The sequence below is a fragment of the Penicillium nucicola genome (genome assembly GCF_028828085.1).
Source record: "Penicillium nucicola strain IBT 29836 chromosome Unknown utg000001l, whole genome shotgun sequence".
NCBI lineage: Eukaryota > Fungi > Ascomycota > Eurotiomycetes > Eurotiales > Aspergillaceae > Penicillium > Penicillium nucicola.
Genome location: NW_026643125.1, coordinates 2,322,749 through 2,337,817, shown reverse-complemented (window position 1 = coordinate 2,337,817; position 15,069 = coordinate 2,322,749). Strand labels below are relative to the sequence as shown.

The 15,069-nt window shown below is 45.4% G+C and overlaps 3 protein-coding genes across 3 annotated transcripts; 2 read left to right on the top strand and 1 right to left on the bottom strand.

The window, feature by feature from the left end:
* Positions 1–1,806: 1,806 nt before the first annotated feature.
* On the top strand, positions 1,807–3,213 carry N7511_000875 (HNH endonuclease signature motif containing protein; the record flags this gene model as incomplete). The annotated part of the gene is made up of 3 exons (XM_057123300.1): positions 1,807–2,509; positions 2,574–2,800; positions 2,821–3,213. The coding sequence occupies 3 exons, from the start codon at positions 1,807–1,809 to the stop codon at positions 3,211–3,213; spliced, it is 1,323 nt and encodes a 440-aa protein (XP_056989033.1).
* Positions 3,214–4,662: 1,449 nt separating this feature from the next.
* N7511_000874 (uncharacterized protein) lies at positions 4,663–5,499 on the bottom strand (the record flags this gene model as incomplete). The annotated part of the gene is made up of 1 exon (XM_057123299.1): positions 4,663–5,499. The coding sequence occupies one exon, from the start codon at positions 5,497–5,499 to the stop codon at positions 4,663–4,665; it is 837 nt and encodes a 278-aa protein (XP_056989032.1).
* A 5,392-nt stretch (positions 5,500–10,891) lies between these two features.
* N7511_000873 (DUF3435 domain-containing protein) lies at positions 10,892–13,403 on the top strand (the record flags this gene model as incomplete). Its single annotated transcript, XM_057123298.1, has 4 exons — positions 10,892–11,232; positions 11,289–11,550; positions 11,601–11,923; positions 11,984–13,403. The coding sequence occupies 4 exons, from the start codon at positions 10,892–10,894 to the stop codon at positions 13,401–13,403; spliced, it is 2,346 nt and encodes a 781-aa protein (XP_056989031.1).
* Between the last annotated feature and the right edge of the window lie 1,666 nt (positions 13,404–15,069).

Here is a 15,069-nt window from a genome sequence, read left to right as displayed (position 1 = left end):
GTGACTTCTCATGATCGGTGTTTTCTTTTCAAGATAATTGACTGACATAAAGAATACTTAAGTCACGGAGTACAGGGTGTAGAAATATTCTTTGCTTAGTTTGACTCTCCGGAAGATAGCAATTACAAGGCAAGACTATGTGTTCGACCACTCTATTGCCGGATTTTGGTCAAACTCTGATCATATTCCCCAGTTAATCCAATATTTGCCCAAACGTCATTTTCATATATGTTGAGCTTAACAAAGACCAAATTAGCAGATCATCCTATACCTCCAGAGCTATTCAATCTTGCACAAACACCTCAACATGTCTTCTGTATAAAGTACTTCCGGCTATATGAAACGGAAAAAGAACTCATAATACGAGGCAAAGAGAAAAAAAAAACATACAACAGTAAGGATTCGCTAGTGGTCACCCACCTAACTACTAACTTACCGGCGTGTGGCTTAAGTACGGCTGAGCGGACGGGAAGCCCTGTTCTCCACACCCTGTGGTCGTATGTACAATATACGGTACAGGAGCAGTATATATAGATCATAAAATAGCCAGAAATTAACGAGTGTGAGTGCGTTCCAGTGGTTATTCACAAGCTCGAGTCGGAAACAGAGTGCGAAAACGGCTCTACGAGCATTACGACTCCCGCTCAGAGGGAACTATCACAGGAACACCATAGGAAATAGATAGTCCAACCAAAGATAGTATGGTCAGAGAGGACAAACAACAACCGGCGCTCACACAAGCGTAGCATAAGACGGGTCGATCTCGACAGGACTAAAGCTAACAACTCCCACGAAAAGATTGTTACGGCAGTCGAGGCGAATCACCATCGGAACCTGCAGTAGACTGCGCCAAAGCCCACGAAAGCCCAACTTTTCATAAAATCTAGGTCTTAGCAGTCATAAACCTGCTGGTTCATCTAAATAAAACAATGTTATTTGGACTTCCGCAAAACCCGTTTTGGGCCTAACTCGACCTATTTATTTGTATAATCGCAGCCATAAAGTTGCTCAGTTATCAAGATAAAATACTGTTTTTTACATCAGTTCCGGCTTATACTCTGAGCCACTATACTTTCCTAGTATTACTAGAGGTTTGAATGTTGCTTTATGCTTATGGTTTTTAACTTACGGTGAAGGCCTTCCTATAATCTCAATTTTGATGTACGTTTAATGGGCTCTTTCAGCTTCGGTACTACTTCTCTAACGGCGGTCAAAACAAACTAGTGCGATAACTCCTTGTCCTAAACACCCTTTTCTGACGGCCTTTAGAAAAGGGCATTAGGGTCCAGGAGCTATCGCACTAGTTCATTTTAACCACCGTTAGAAATTAAGGCGTAGATATATACATATATTGTAATGGGGAAATCACGAGATTTGTGTGATTACTGCCTATGCCTTCCAAGTTGGGTAACAGGTTGAGACAAAAGACTTAATTACTAAGGTACTGGGTAGTCTCTTACCTTGAGGACAGTTCCATGGTTGGTATAGATTTGTTTATGACTCAGGATGTCTTCCATGGTTCTAGGGCCGAGGCTGTTTAAGGCTCTACGAGCCTTGAGATCATTCTATTGTTGTATTGTCATATTGCTGAATTTTCTATTACAGTATTGTTCTGTTGTTCTTATTGTTCTGTCATTCGTAGTGTTCCAAACTTTGCCTATCCTCTCCTCTGACCCACGCCTCCTCCTTCCCTCTCCATGCCTCATTTCACCTTCCTCGCACCAAATCAACTTGTCGCATTATTCTTCTGATTCTCCCTCGTCTCTGTTATCAGGTCTCCATTACTGCGTGCCTCACTGAGCAAAAATGGACCCCCTCTTCCCAGTCCCAGAGCGCATATCTTCTTTGATGTCATCACCTCGACGTCAGGCGTTGACTGAACATCAAAACCGATCAGTCAGTGTGTCTTCAATGATCTCCGACATATCTATGGCTTCCGTGGATTCCACTGCCGCGGAATTCCTTGCTACAAAGATCGAACAACTGGAAAATGAGACCTCCTACATTGCCGCCATCAAAGCAGGGATGGACGAAGCCAACGTTAAAGGCGCCCTCATAGATGAAGAGTACAGAAAAGCCCTTGAACCTTACACAATCCGCATTCGAGCTGCTAATTCCACCTTGCGTGTGATCAAAAGGCAGAAACATCTGCTAGAGGACGATTTGAATGAGACGCTAGCTGTTCACAAGCGACTGAGAACAGACCCACCCTCTGACGAAGGGCTGCTGGAGAGAGCTTACAAGGACACCATTGTGTCTCGAGTTATGAGAGCAGAGGGGAAACAAAGAGCGTTAAGTTTCAATCATGCTCGGTTTAAGAAAGAGGTGAACAAGTACTATTCCACTCTTGACAGCGATGATGGAACCTTGGTCTGGTGTCATGTCCTTGGCGGCTTTTTTGACAAGAAATCTGTGAAGGCGGCCCACATTGTGCCTAAGAGCCTGGATCGGAGAGAATTGGCACATATGTTTGGCGATGAGGATGCAGTTGTATCACTTCCGCAAAATGGTGAGCCTTTCAAACTCTGTTTTTTCTTTTGCACTGCCGGGGAGTTTGACTGACCATTCTATAGGTCTTTCCTTGCACCACAAAGTCGAGTCCCTTCTTGATCGAGGAGATATTGCGATCGTGCCAATGCCAGGGGTATTTGCGGTACCAACCGAATGGAGATGCATCGTGCTTAACGAATCGCTGAACATGGACATCATCTACAAAAGAGAAGGTTTTACCATAGGAGATACGCCCTTCATTCTCAGAGTCAAGGTACGGCCTGGTAACTACCCAGAGAACTATCTGATGGTTTGCTAAAAATTCAAAAGGACCTCGATAACCGTCCTCTCAAGTTCCTGTCCGATAACCGCCCTCGTCGACGTTATCTGTACATGCGATTCCTGATCTCGTACCTGTGGTGTAAGCGAGAACCAGTACACGGATTGGAGCGAAAAGTGGAGTCGAATAGGTTTTGGCCCTCTGCAGGTGCATATATCGAGCATTCCACTCTGCAGACACTAGCCCGTTGCATCTCCGGATGCGAGATCCCCAAGAATCTCACTGCCGAACAGACCTTTGAGCGTTCCAACAGTCCGGAGAGGAATGTTACAGCTGGAATGAGTCTGGCAGCCGACCTCATGAGCATTCGGCGTATTGAATCTGGCAAAACTGCAGGCCCTGATTTGGTGAATGCTGTGACTGAAAGTATGAAGCGGCTGTAATCGCCGGCAATTTTTCCTGTGCTTCTTTTGCTTCTGTTTCAATATTATACTTATCCCAGTGCTGACTATGGCCCCAAAAGAAGATGTCTATCAATTATCAATTATTAGTTATTAAAGATGTTGTCTCTTTTTCTTTCCTTTAAGAAGTAGCTACGAGTATCTGAGTCGTACCACAGACGCAGCCTTCCTTTTCCTCTCCCGAGCTCTATGACTCAGTTACCCCCAGTGTACCCTAGCTTGAAGATAGTACCTCCACCTAGCCTCCACCGAGGGTACAATAGGGGTACATTGAGTATTAGCTAGCATGTAGACTACGGCAGTGTGCAGTCGCCATCAGCTCAAAGGGCCTATGCCCCTATACCGCCTTCCAAGGTTTCTATATTACCTATTACCACTACGTACGAATTAGGAGGTCTATAGATGTTATCCATAGTTATTACCTTTTTTTTCACTTTTTAGAGCGGAAGGATCATTTACATTAATGAGAAAACAGGGAGGATTAAGAGAGAACTGAAAGAGTGCTACATCTTTATTAACTTATATCTTAGAGTCGAAGATATTTCTAGAAATCTTCTATAATTTTACATAGTTCTTCTAGCAAACTTAGTTTGAAGTTCTATATTTAAAAGGTACTTACTATAAGTTACAGGGCTAGTAAACTTAAGATATAGTTGAAAAATACAGCATTAGTAAACAATTGATGGCAGAAATATGGGCCTTTTGAGCTGATGGCGACTGCACACTACCGTAAATGCGATAGAAAATATATCAAGACCGATGCTATCAGAATGTTAATAGAAGCAGACTCCCTTCGGGAGCCTGTTCAACGCTCTTCGACCGGCTATACCGGAAAAAGGATGGACGACCGCATCGGCCCAGGCCGCCAACATTGAGTCCGTCCTAATCCCAATAGTCGGCAACATTTCACACCAAGAGTGCACCAGCTGCATGAAAAACAATAGCCCATGGGCACATCGTGTGCCGTATCACGACATCAACCGAACAGGTTCAGCTCGTGGAAACTGTGTCGGAGGGACCCCCCAACGCCATCCACGAGACCGCTCCTCAACATCATCACTGGGATCGCTGAATACTAGATCTAGTGAGCATGAGTTTGTCGTAGCACGGGTCACGGCAGTTGAGGCGTTAGACCGAGAGCTTCGCACGATGTTGGCAAATCGTACCGTGGAGGACGTGCAGAATGCGGCTATCCACAACGCCATGCGATCGGAGAACACCACAGGTATTATCGTGGCCGCGCGTGCTTTCATCCCGACTACCACACCTGAACAGCACAGGACCCAGTTTGATCGTGTGTTTGGTCTGATCGACACGATCAGACAGACCCTTGCGAGGAGCACAGGTGTTTGAATTCTGCTGAAACTGGTGGCTGCGATTATTATTTATTCTAACGTTATCTTTCTAAATTGAAATAATGATAACAAACAATTACACAAGAATATAAGTGAGCCCAGCGAAAACTGCTGTCAGTAAAGTCACTCCACCCATCGGTAGATGCACTGCACCCGCATTGTCTGCAGTATCCTTTTCACCGGAATTATTCCCATCTCCAGAGTCTTTTTCATCCGAGTCATTTCCACCCGTCGTGATATTCAAAGCAACCGAAATATTGGAGGCAATAGCAGTGTCAAACTTGACCGCACAAGGGTCCACAGTAGCCCATGGCGATTTCTCCGAAACCACCGCGCAGGTGTCATAGCCACCCCAACGAGCGCCTTCCACATCCATTGCCCCCGTCACATTCCACGCTGCAATACCTGTCGCGCAGGTTTCTTCCGCGCTAGCAGCAACGAGGTCCGCCTTCGCGGCGCCACTCTTAGTTGTGAAGATCATACTGTCAATCGTAGAGTTGCTGGGGTAGAACATGATATCTCCGCTAGACCCGGTGCATCGCCCGTATTCCACAAACCAAGTGAGTTCCCACGTACCCTCGGTGCGTGCCGAGTCAGCGGTATTGTATAGGAAGTAAGGATTGCTGTCAGATGAGCTGGTGGAGTTCATGTTGAACTCGCTTGGGGAGCTGGCGTTGATGTAGTCGCGGGGAGGCGTGATTAAGTACATAATTCTCATATTGAGTGGTGCGACCAGATGCGGGTTCTGAATGGCAAACACGACGGGCATCTGTGTCGACGGCGCATATGTCTCATTGCGTGGGAAGACCAAGTCGACTTCGATGACGCCAGATGTAGCAGAGGCTCCCATGGCCTTGCAGGCCTGCAGGGCCAAAAGGGATCCCAGGTACAGGATATTGTTGGACATGTACATATTTTGTTGAAATATCAATGATTCGAAATTGAGAAGGGAAATGAAACCAGCGATACTTCCGTATATGAACAGTTTTCTTTTCAGGGGGCCAGAAATTTCCCGGTCCAATAGTGCCATAAGGGTTCATCCTTGGCACTGTTCTGGGGGCCATAGGGCATCCGAGGATGCGCCCGAGACCTGGGATTGATGTGAAAAGAAGGAAATAAATTAGAAAAGAGGAGAAAACCGGGCATATCCGCGGAATGTCTCACCCACAAACACCACAAGACCCTTTTTTATCCACTGACGCCCCGTAGTTTCTTGGCTTAATTTTACTACTAGCCTCAAATTCCTACTAAGGCGCTCTTACGGTACGAATGCTTCCAACTGGTTCTGAATCTGTGGCCAATTGTGCTTGGATTGTCATTTTATAGATATTGAAATGGGAAAGGCGCGATGGCAGTCTGGTCAAATAGACAGGTCGATACTAGCAATAGAAGGTCGGCTAGGACTATAGGAAAGGAGAGCACATAGGGGTGGTCTGAAAAGAAGAATGTGTCTATCTTGTTCAGTATGCGTAGAGAGGCCTTAAATATAACTTATAGTCGAGCTATCACAAAAATCATAGTCGTCCGTAGACCGTTACTTCATGCAGTGGGCAATTCTGTTGAGATTCATGGTGGCCGGCCATGGTTTATGCCATGAATGAGCCATGACGGCAACCGCAGTGATTCATCACCTGGGAAATCTAATTAGGACTAGCTTAAGGCAGATTTTTCTGGTATATAAGGAGGTTCTCATACAAATGAGAATCTCCAGACTTAAACACCTCGGTAATCTATTGTTAGATTATCTATATTGTACGGTCGTACCGGTCATCATTCCTACTTGCATCGTAACCTTTTAACAAATTCCACCACTACAATACATTTAGACATAAAACGTAAAATCTAGAAAGTATTCATTTTGACAAACAGTAAGAAATAAAAACAAAGCAATTCAAAAGAAGCAGCAAAAAAGACAAACGCAAGGCCTGATGGAAGATTTGCCGAAGGGTGACAGTCCCATTGATATTACACAATATCGCCGTGTCCTATTCACCTAGGTCCAAAGCTGCCCGCCGACATATAATGCCCAAATTTTATCTGGGATGGATAGTCTATTGAGGATCTTGACTCATGTATGTTGAAAGGCTACGATGCAAGTAGGAATGATGACTAGTACGACCGTACAATATAGATAATCTAACAATAGATTACCGAGGTGTTTAAGTCTAGAGATTCTCATTTGTGTGAGAATCTCCTTATATACCAGAAAACTCTGCCTTAAGCTAGTCCTGATTAGATTTCCTAGGTGATAAATCACTGCGGTTGCCGTCATAGCTCATTTATGGCATAAACCATGGCCGGCTACTATAAATCTCAACATACCCCCTTATCATCTGAAGCATTTAAATCTGCTGTATTTGAAGGCGGGGAATCTTGATAGACCAATTAGGAGCTCTCAAGAGCTAATCCTTCACAAAAGGCATCGAATTTTGGCTTAGGAAGTGCCTTTGTAAGGCTATCGGCGACGTTGATAATTCCTAGAATATGCTCTAATAGGATCTTGCCTTCTTTCACTTTCTCGCGGACCTAGTGATAATAAGTCTCGATATATCGAGATTTTAAGAGATATTTGGGAGATCCTGCCATAGTAATAGCGGACTTACTATCACTTAAAATACGTATCGGAGAAGAGGCTTTTATGATTCCGAGATTAACTAGTATCCGATATATCTATAAACCCTAAGATCTAGTATCTAATAATACGTAATACTCCGCTTCTACGGATGATTTTATGACGTATTTTTGCTATTTTGAGACCTAGGAAATAGGTCCGCCTACTAGGAAGAAGACCTATCCCGTATAGCTCTTTAGGGTATCGGGATCTAACGTAAAAGATACGTCGACGTACCCCTATAGTTCCTAATCCTTGCCTAGTATACCGTAAGTGATCGTGAATTTTGTAGTGCGTTTTATATACTAAATTGCACGGTAGGCAGCGGAGAAGTGGATATCGTAGGGTATTAGGTTATACTTTATAAGTATACCTAGAGTTAGAGAGAGATTAGGCCGGGATACCGTTACGGCGTAATTTAGACTACTAGTCAGTGATTAGTAGGCTTTAACGTTATAGGGGTCCTTTAGCGTATTATATTTCTCAAGAATTAGTTCCAGCGTTATAGGGATAACTAGCCGGGGGTTACTTTTAGTAGTTTCTAACGGCTCTAGGAGCTTATCAATATAGGCTTTTTAACCTATCATTATTAAGCTATCCTTACGTAGGATTTTAAGGCTTAGATAATACGAAACTAGGCTAAGATCTAATATAGACTATTTCTTAGCAATTGCCTCTTTTATCTAAAGAAGGGATTTCTCTAAAGAAGCGGCGAGCAATATATTATTAACGTATATAAATACGATAATAATACTACCCCCTTACTTATACTTTATATAAAGGTATAAATTAGATAAAGAAGGGGTAAAATCCTTACTAATTAAGAAGGATTTAAGGGTCTCGTACTAGTTAGTAGCTAATTGACGGAGACCGTAAAGGCTTTTTAAAAGCCTAACTACCTAGCTATTATAGCTCTAAGGCTTAGGTATAGTATCTAGGTAGGTTATAAACGTCTCCTCTTTAAGAGATATATTAAGGTATACGAGGTTGACGTCTAAATAGGTAGTAACTAGGGATTTTATAGTAATAAAAGCTAATAAGATACGTAATATTTTATACCGGCCTATAGCCGCGTAAGTATCTTTATAGTCAATTCCCTCTCTCTGATTGTTACCTCTAGCTACCTATCTTACTTTGAATTTTGCGGGCTTACTATCAGCGTCTATTTTGAGCTTAAATACCTAACGTCTAGAGAGGATTTTGGTATCCGGTAGGGGATTTGCTAGCTACTAGACCCTAAGAATATTATATTGCGTAATCTCGGACTTTATGGCTCGTTCCTACTAGGGCTAGTACGGAGAAGCTTTAGCTTCTCGCAATAAGGTAGGTGAATCGAGCTATTTTGGCAAATTAGACTCGATTTTAGACTATAACGGGAGATCCGAGAGAGATCCCGACGTTAAAAATACTAAGGATTGGGTAAAATTAGTATCTTCGTGATATTAGATACTAGATCTCTTAGCTTTTGTGTAGTATACCTTAACTAAGTCATCTAGGTCTAATTTAGACTTAGATTTATCTAGGATATACGTATCCGCGTCTTCGGATATAGAATCAGAGGGCTTAATATACTTCTCCTATATATATTTATGATTGGAATATATAGGAGGGCCGTCTATGCCGTGATTCTTGCCTAGCGTAGGTAGGTCGGGGTTGTTATAGAGATCCTAGTTAGATCCTTTATCGATAATAGTATCTCTAACAATATATATTATACTACCCGGTATAGTAGGGTTTTGGTAGGGTCGGTAAACTCGGTATTAAGAATCACTATAGCTAGTATAACCGACTAAGAAGCCTAGCTCGGCTCTTTTAGCGAGGTAGCGACCCTAAGGGTCTTAGTAGACGATCTCTCGAGAGAAGACTTTCTAAACTTTGCTACCGAGGACACGTAAAAACGAAAGATTAGGCCTCTTGCCGTAGCGTACCTCGTAAGGCGTGACTAGGGGTTTTCTAGCTATCTTTCGGCCGTTATAGACGGTCATATTGCGAATTATAACCATAGATCTTATAATCTTAGCCTAGAGAAATAGGGGTAATCCTAAATCTGAGAGAATATATCGCGTTCTCTCTCTAAGAATCCTTATTAACCTCTCAATCTTCCTATTTTATTGGTAGGCGTAGGGGGCAATAAAATGCCACCGAATACCTCTATTTTTAGCCTAGTATTAGAGCTTCTAGACCACGAATTCGCCGCTATTATCGGTTTATATAGCTCGAATCTCGGGTAAGTATTAGTTGAGGTTATCGTCTAAGGGATACGTCTAATTAGAGGATACGGGGTAGTTAGGTAACCTTAGCGACATAATTTAACTAACCTCGTAGGATCTATCTTATTCGTAAGATCTCACTATCTCTTTGATTTTGACCTTAGCGTTAGATTTATTCTCGAGAAATCTAATCTCCGCCTAGCCGTTATAGTTATCTATTATAGCTAGCTAATAACGGGCCCCGGATTCGATAGCGGGTACGATTTTACCGCCGCCGCCGATATCGATAAATACGAGATCCCTAACCTTCTCCGATCTATAAAGAATAGGCTTACGCCTAATACGGTAAGGGCCTCTACCGGTCGCGTAGGACGCGTAGGGTTACTTCGAAGCTAATATCCCGGAGATATCTAGGCCTAAGACTATCCTCGCCGTCTTTTAGACGCCCTAGATACCCGTATAGGCTATCCGGCGGTACTAGGTATTGATATTAACCCGGCTTCTATCCAATCTAGGAGGCTAAGCGGTATCACCCCCCCTAACGAGAGATTCCTCGATTGTGATCAGTTAGCCTATTTTTCGGCCGAAATATAAGGTCTTTTAGACCTTAGTTATTAGAGAGACGTTAAATATCTCGATTATAAATACTAAGGATACGAGAATCTCGCGTTTCTATACCGTTGAAGGGTCGATAGAAACCATATCTAGTATCTATTAGTTCCCCTTAAGTGTTACGGACATACCAGGCACCAATCAGTATGGGGCCGCAACTTGTTGATGGGCGGTCATGGACCAGTCGATCAACCGACCTATCAGGATCACGTGACGAACAGTCAGAGAGACGCGATTGGACGAATAAGGCGGGCGCCTTTTTCGGCCCTCGGTTTACCAGCACCCAGAATATACCACAGCGCTAGGTGCCGGTAAAGCCACTTACGGCCCCCTCAGCACAAACACATATTCTCCCCCTAAACAAAAAACATTTGTGCAGAGACGGCCATTTCTGGCCTCAAAGGGGGCTGAAAGTGGCCTCCTCGGCACAGTTCTTCCACACACGCACTTTCGGTCCCAGAGCCACGCGCTCCTCGCCTGCCCCTTGTAACGTGCACCGTCACGTTCTTGTTCAGTCATGTCGGTGCCTGGGCGCGTGGCTCCCCTTCCACTGCCCTCGAGCCCAGCTCCTGCTTTCCATCGACTTCTACCCACCTCCGGGCCTGATCCTTGAGCGCTACCATGAAACCTTCGTTTTGTGAAGTCGCCAAAAATGGCACACTCCATCCCAGGCTCATTGGTCGCTGGGGCAATGGGGTCCATGACTATAAAGCTGCCAACAGTCCCTCCTCACTCTCCTACCCAGCTCTCCTCTCACCTATCCTTTGCCAGTCCCTCCTTCAGCGCGTGCCCCACATTCGTTCGTCATCCCCGTTGATTTGTCTACCTGTCTGGAGCGGCTTCGCGCACATCTTTGTTTCCCCAGACGCACCATGACCGACGTGGCAGATCTATCCTCTGCGACCGACAGTGACACTTCCGGGGTGTCTTTCCAGCCTGACATCGATGCGACCGATGACTCCGATTCCGGGGAAGCCTCAAATTCAACCGAGCTGACAACTCCGGAACCCATCTGTCTTCCTGATAATTGTGGCAGGCCTTCAACCCGTCCAAATAGACCCGCGCGCCGCCCAGCGGACGCTGGTGCTCTGCCCGATTTCAGCGATGACCCTGATGACGACACAGACGAGGACATTGCAAGCGTACCACTTGATTATGGGCGCTCAGACCAAACCAAAGTTCGGGCTCGACGAATAGAAAAGCGCTGGGACAAGTGAGCATTTATTCAGACCTACGCAATGGGGAGGTGATTACTGATGTGAGGCGTAGGTACTGCCGAGTGAAGGCCGCTCAGGCAGGTGCGCTTTTGAAATGGGATGACCCAGTGGAGGCACTGCGCGAGGTTACCCCCAATGACGTGCATCGATTTTTCAACTACTGCATGAAGCTGAAGTACGGTGAGGGCGGTCGTCATCTGAAGGGAACATCGAAAGCTAGCGCCCTGAAAGCTGATTGGAAAGGATTTCGGGGTTATTATCGGAGAATTACACGGACCAGGATAACTGCTGAAGATAGCGAAGAGATTAATGCGGTAAGTTATTCCCCTTAGTTTGACCCTCGGAGCTGACTGAGTTCTTCCAGGGCATTCGAAAACTCATCGACAAATTCGACCTCGATACACAAGAACGGGGCAAGGAGCCGGTGTACGTCCAAGACTTGACTGAATTGAACGAGACGATTCTCCGAACTCAGGAAAGACGATTTCATTTTGGATACGAACGAATCCAGCTCTGTCTCTTCAACATGCTCGGTATTTATACCGTGAACCGGCTGCATGCTCTTCTTTCGCTGCAGTTCCACCATCTACGTTTCTCCATACAAGATAATCCGGACGGGGGCCCTCCCGTACTTTTGGTGGAGATCAAATCGGAGCATACAAAGCAATTCCTCGGAACTTCCCAAGTGTATGTATCGTATCGTGCGTTGAACCCGATGATGATCCCAAAATTAACACTAATTCTTAGTAACAATTTTCCTTTCCCCGAAATCATCAACGATCCGTCGCTTGTCTTCAGCCCTCATACATTTATATTCGGTATACTTTTTTGGCTTCAAGCCTTCGAAGTCCCTGCGCTTTCCTCCATGGAGCGCCTTCGAAAGCTGTTCGTCGAAGGCGGTCGACAACAGATGGAACTACCCTTGAAATGCGAAGTCGAAAACTATTATGTTTTCTGCAAGACAGAAGTAGTCAATGGACGTGCGGTTCTCCAATGGAACCAGCCGATGACCGAGGGCGCCATGTCTGGGCGTCTGAGAAATCTAGGGGAGATCCATGGCTTTCTTCAGTCAATGTTCGCCCATCGTTTTCGCTATGGGGGGGGAAAGATGTTAAACGAAAGCAGCGCGGTCAGCGAAGCACAGCAGAATCTGATCATGAAACACGCTGACACTCGCACTTTCTTGAATCATTATCTTCCACGACACATCGACACCGATATGCAGAGCGTTATGAACGGCCGTGAATCCAACAAGTCTCTGATGCGCGCGATCACCCGGATGAGTAGGTGGATTGACAAGAGACGCCCTCGGCATCTTACTTCGGAGCAACGAGCGTCCCTTCGCGAACATCCGGAATATGTCGAGGCCACTCGGCGAATGAAGGAGCAAGCCGAAGAGTGCAAATGCGATCCCAGTGCAGCGATGCAATCGCGATTAGAGAAATTGATACGCGAAACCTCCAATACATTCGGCCGGTTGGAAAGAGCACTGAGACGGAAGGTGCGCCATGAGTTCGACCGCAAACAGGCCATCATAGACATTGAGCGACAGCTCTCGGGGGCTGCTGTTGATGACGAAGAGGCGAAGAAGGTACTTCAAGTAGAAGACCAGATGCTACCGGAGCAGATTGATCTTCTTGAGAAACTATTCACATGGCCTACCTCTCAATCCCTGGAGGCGGAGTGGCAAAGAAGGAACGCTGCTGTGGCTACGATCTCCCAATACTGTTGTTTCCTTGAAGGTGGACCATTGCGTGGACGACGTAAACGGGCTGCACCGAGTGATGGGTTCGATGAAGAGCAGTCCAACGTTTTACCAGAGCCAGCCAAGAAGAGTTGCAGCTCTCCGGAGCCTTCGCAGCAAGACATTCTTCTTGTGAAAGCCAAAAATTATATCAAAAAGGCGAAGAAGCCTCGCCGATGTTTTCAATGTTATGGTGACACCGAACTTCCCATTCATCGTCGCACGCAGAAATATAGCGAATATAAGTCGACTCTACGACACTTTCGAGAGAAGCACTTGCAGGATCGAAGGTGTCATATGTGTGACGAAAATCTACTACATGAAATGCATCTTCGCAGGCATGCAGAAGAGGTTCATCGCCTCAGCACTGAACGGAATTACTACACCAAAGAAGATATGGGATCGGACATTGATACCGATTAATTGGAAGGCTTGCAGGTGTTCTGTCAAATTGAAGTACTCTACTTTTGTCTATGCTTATGAGCATGTCTAGGTTCATAATATCAACAGGCTATTGAATGTTTTCCTTTTTACATTATTGAGAAGCGGTCTTTCTGGATTTGATGACTTGCCTGCTTTCTTCAGTGTGTACACACGAGACAATAAATAACGAACAATAAATAACGAACAATAAATAACGAGCTTTGATGGCGGAAAATCCGAATCAGGAGGCTCGAGGGGTCGCAGTTTCAAACCGCCAAATATCCGTGTCCAATCAGCCTTCCGGAGAACCACAAATTACTTGCTCGACGCATCAAGGTTACCAAGGACTTGGTTGCGCTTCTACTGCTTTGCGAGCCGAGCAAGCGAGGCATCCGTGTTGATTGGGATCTCGATGCAAAAGAAGACATAGCTACTGAACAGCCGGAGCAACTGGCGTCTGATGATGCACAAATATGTCCAAAAGATGTTTGCATCATCTGCTACGGTGAATCTCGTCTCTCGGTGTCCAACCCTCCTCCGCATAAATTTCCTTCAAAGCGACCAGACTCACTTCGTCGTCATCTCATCGACTCTCACCTGCTTCGTGCATACGACAGGATTAGCTGCAACTAGGAAGCATGTAACACTCTTCCGAAGTTTGCCAAAATCACCAAATTTTTAGCCCATGCTCACAACGAACACAAATATGATATCAATATTATATTGTGTCATCTCACTGAAAGGCTACAGTTCAGCTATGGTGACGGATCTTCCAGAGAAATATCTATGGAATCAGAGAATCGGGAAGGCACTGATACTCCCGCTTCTTCTATCGATTTTTATATGACAAATATCGATCCTCGATTGATGACACCCGGCCCTATCACCATTATGAAAACATCAACCCTCCCGTCAAGAATTGACATTTACGCTCTTCTGAATGTCCAGGGATGAGTACCGATTCAAAGTTGGCGGATATTTCTACACGGCGAGTGACGAGGAGAGCAGCACAGGCCGCAAATCTAGAACCTGTTCCTAGCTAAGAATTTTCATCGCAGCATGCGACGCGCTCATCTCGGAAAAGGGGGCGCCAAGAAAAGCAGCCTGAGAGGCAGCAGAGAGTTAAAGAACATCCAGGCAAAACCAAGGCGTCCACTATCAAACATCAGCCACGTCGATCAAGGCGATTACGAGCTCAGTGAAATGTAGCCTCGGAGATGGTTGTTTCTGTTCATTGTGCTTGAGTAAATTTCGAATCATATGCATCTATAGACAGGAAAATGTCTGCCGGGTGGGGCCTTTGCTATCTGGGCTGCCGCCGCTTTATGAGGGCGCTCAGGCTCAGGATCAGTGAGTAGATATCAGCACCGGCTCAAACTTAGTGAGCATGCTCAGGTCCGGTCACGTGTATGATGACTGATCCACAACGTGCTCAGTAAGTGCTCACTGACCACTCGGGTATGCTCAGTGCGTGCTCCGGGATCGCTCAATGAGTGCTCAGGGACACCTTAGTAACGCTCAGTGAGCACCCCTGATTTGTGTAACTCAATCTAGACCTTACCCAATAGAGACAGGCCCCACAGGGCCATTTATTCTGTGATGGTTAGTGCGTTGACGATATTTGGGCTGCCCTCGTTTTCTGGAGGATCCCTTGCCCCCAAAATAA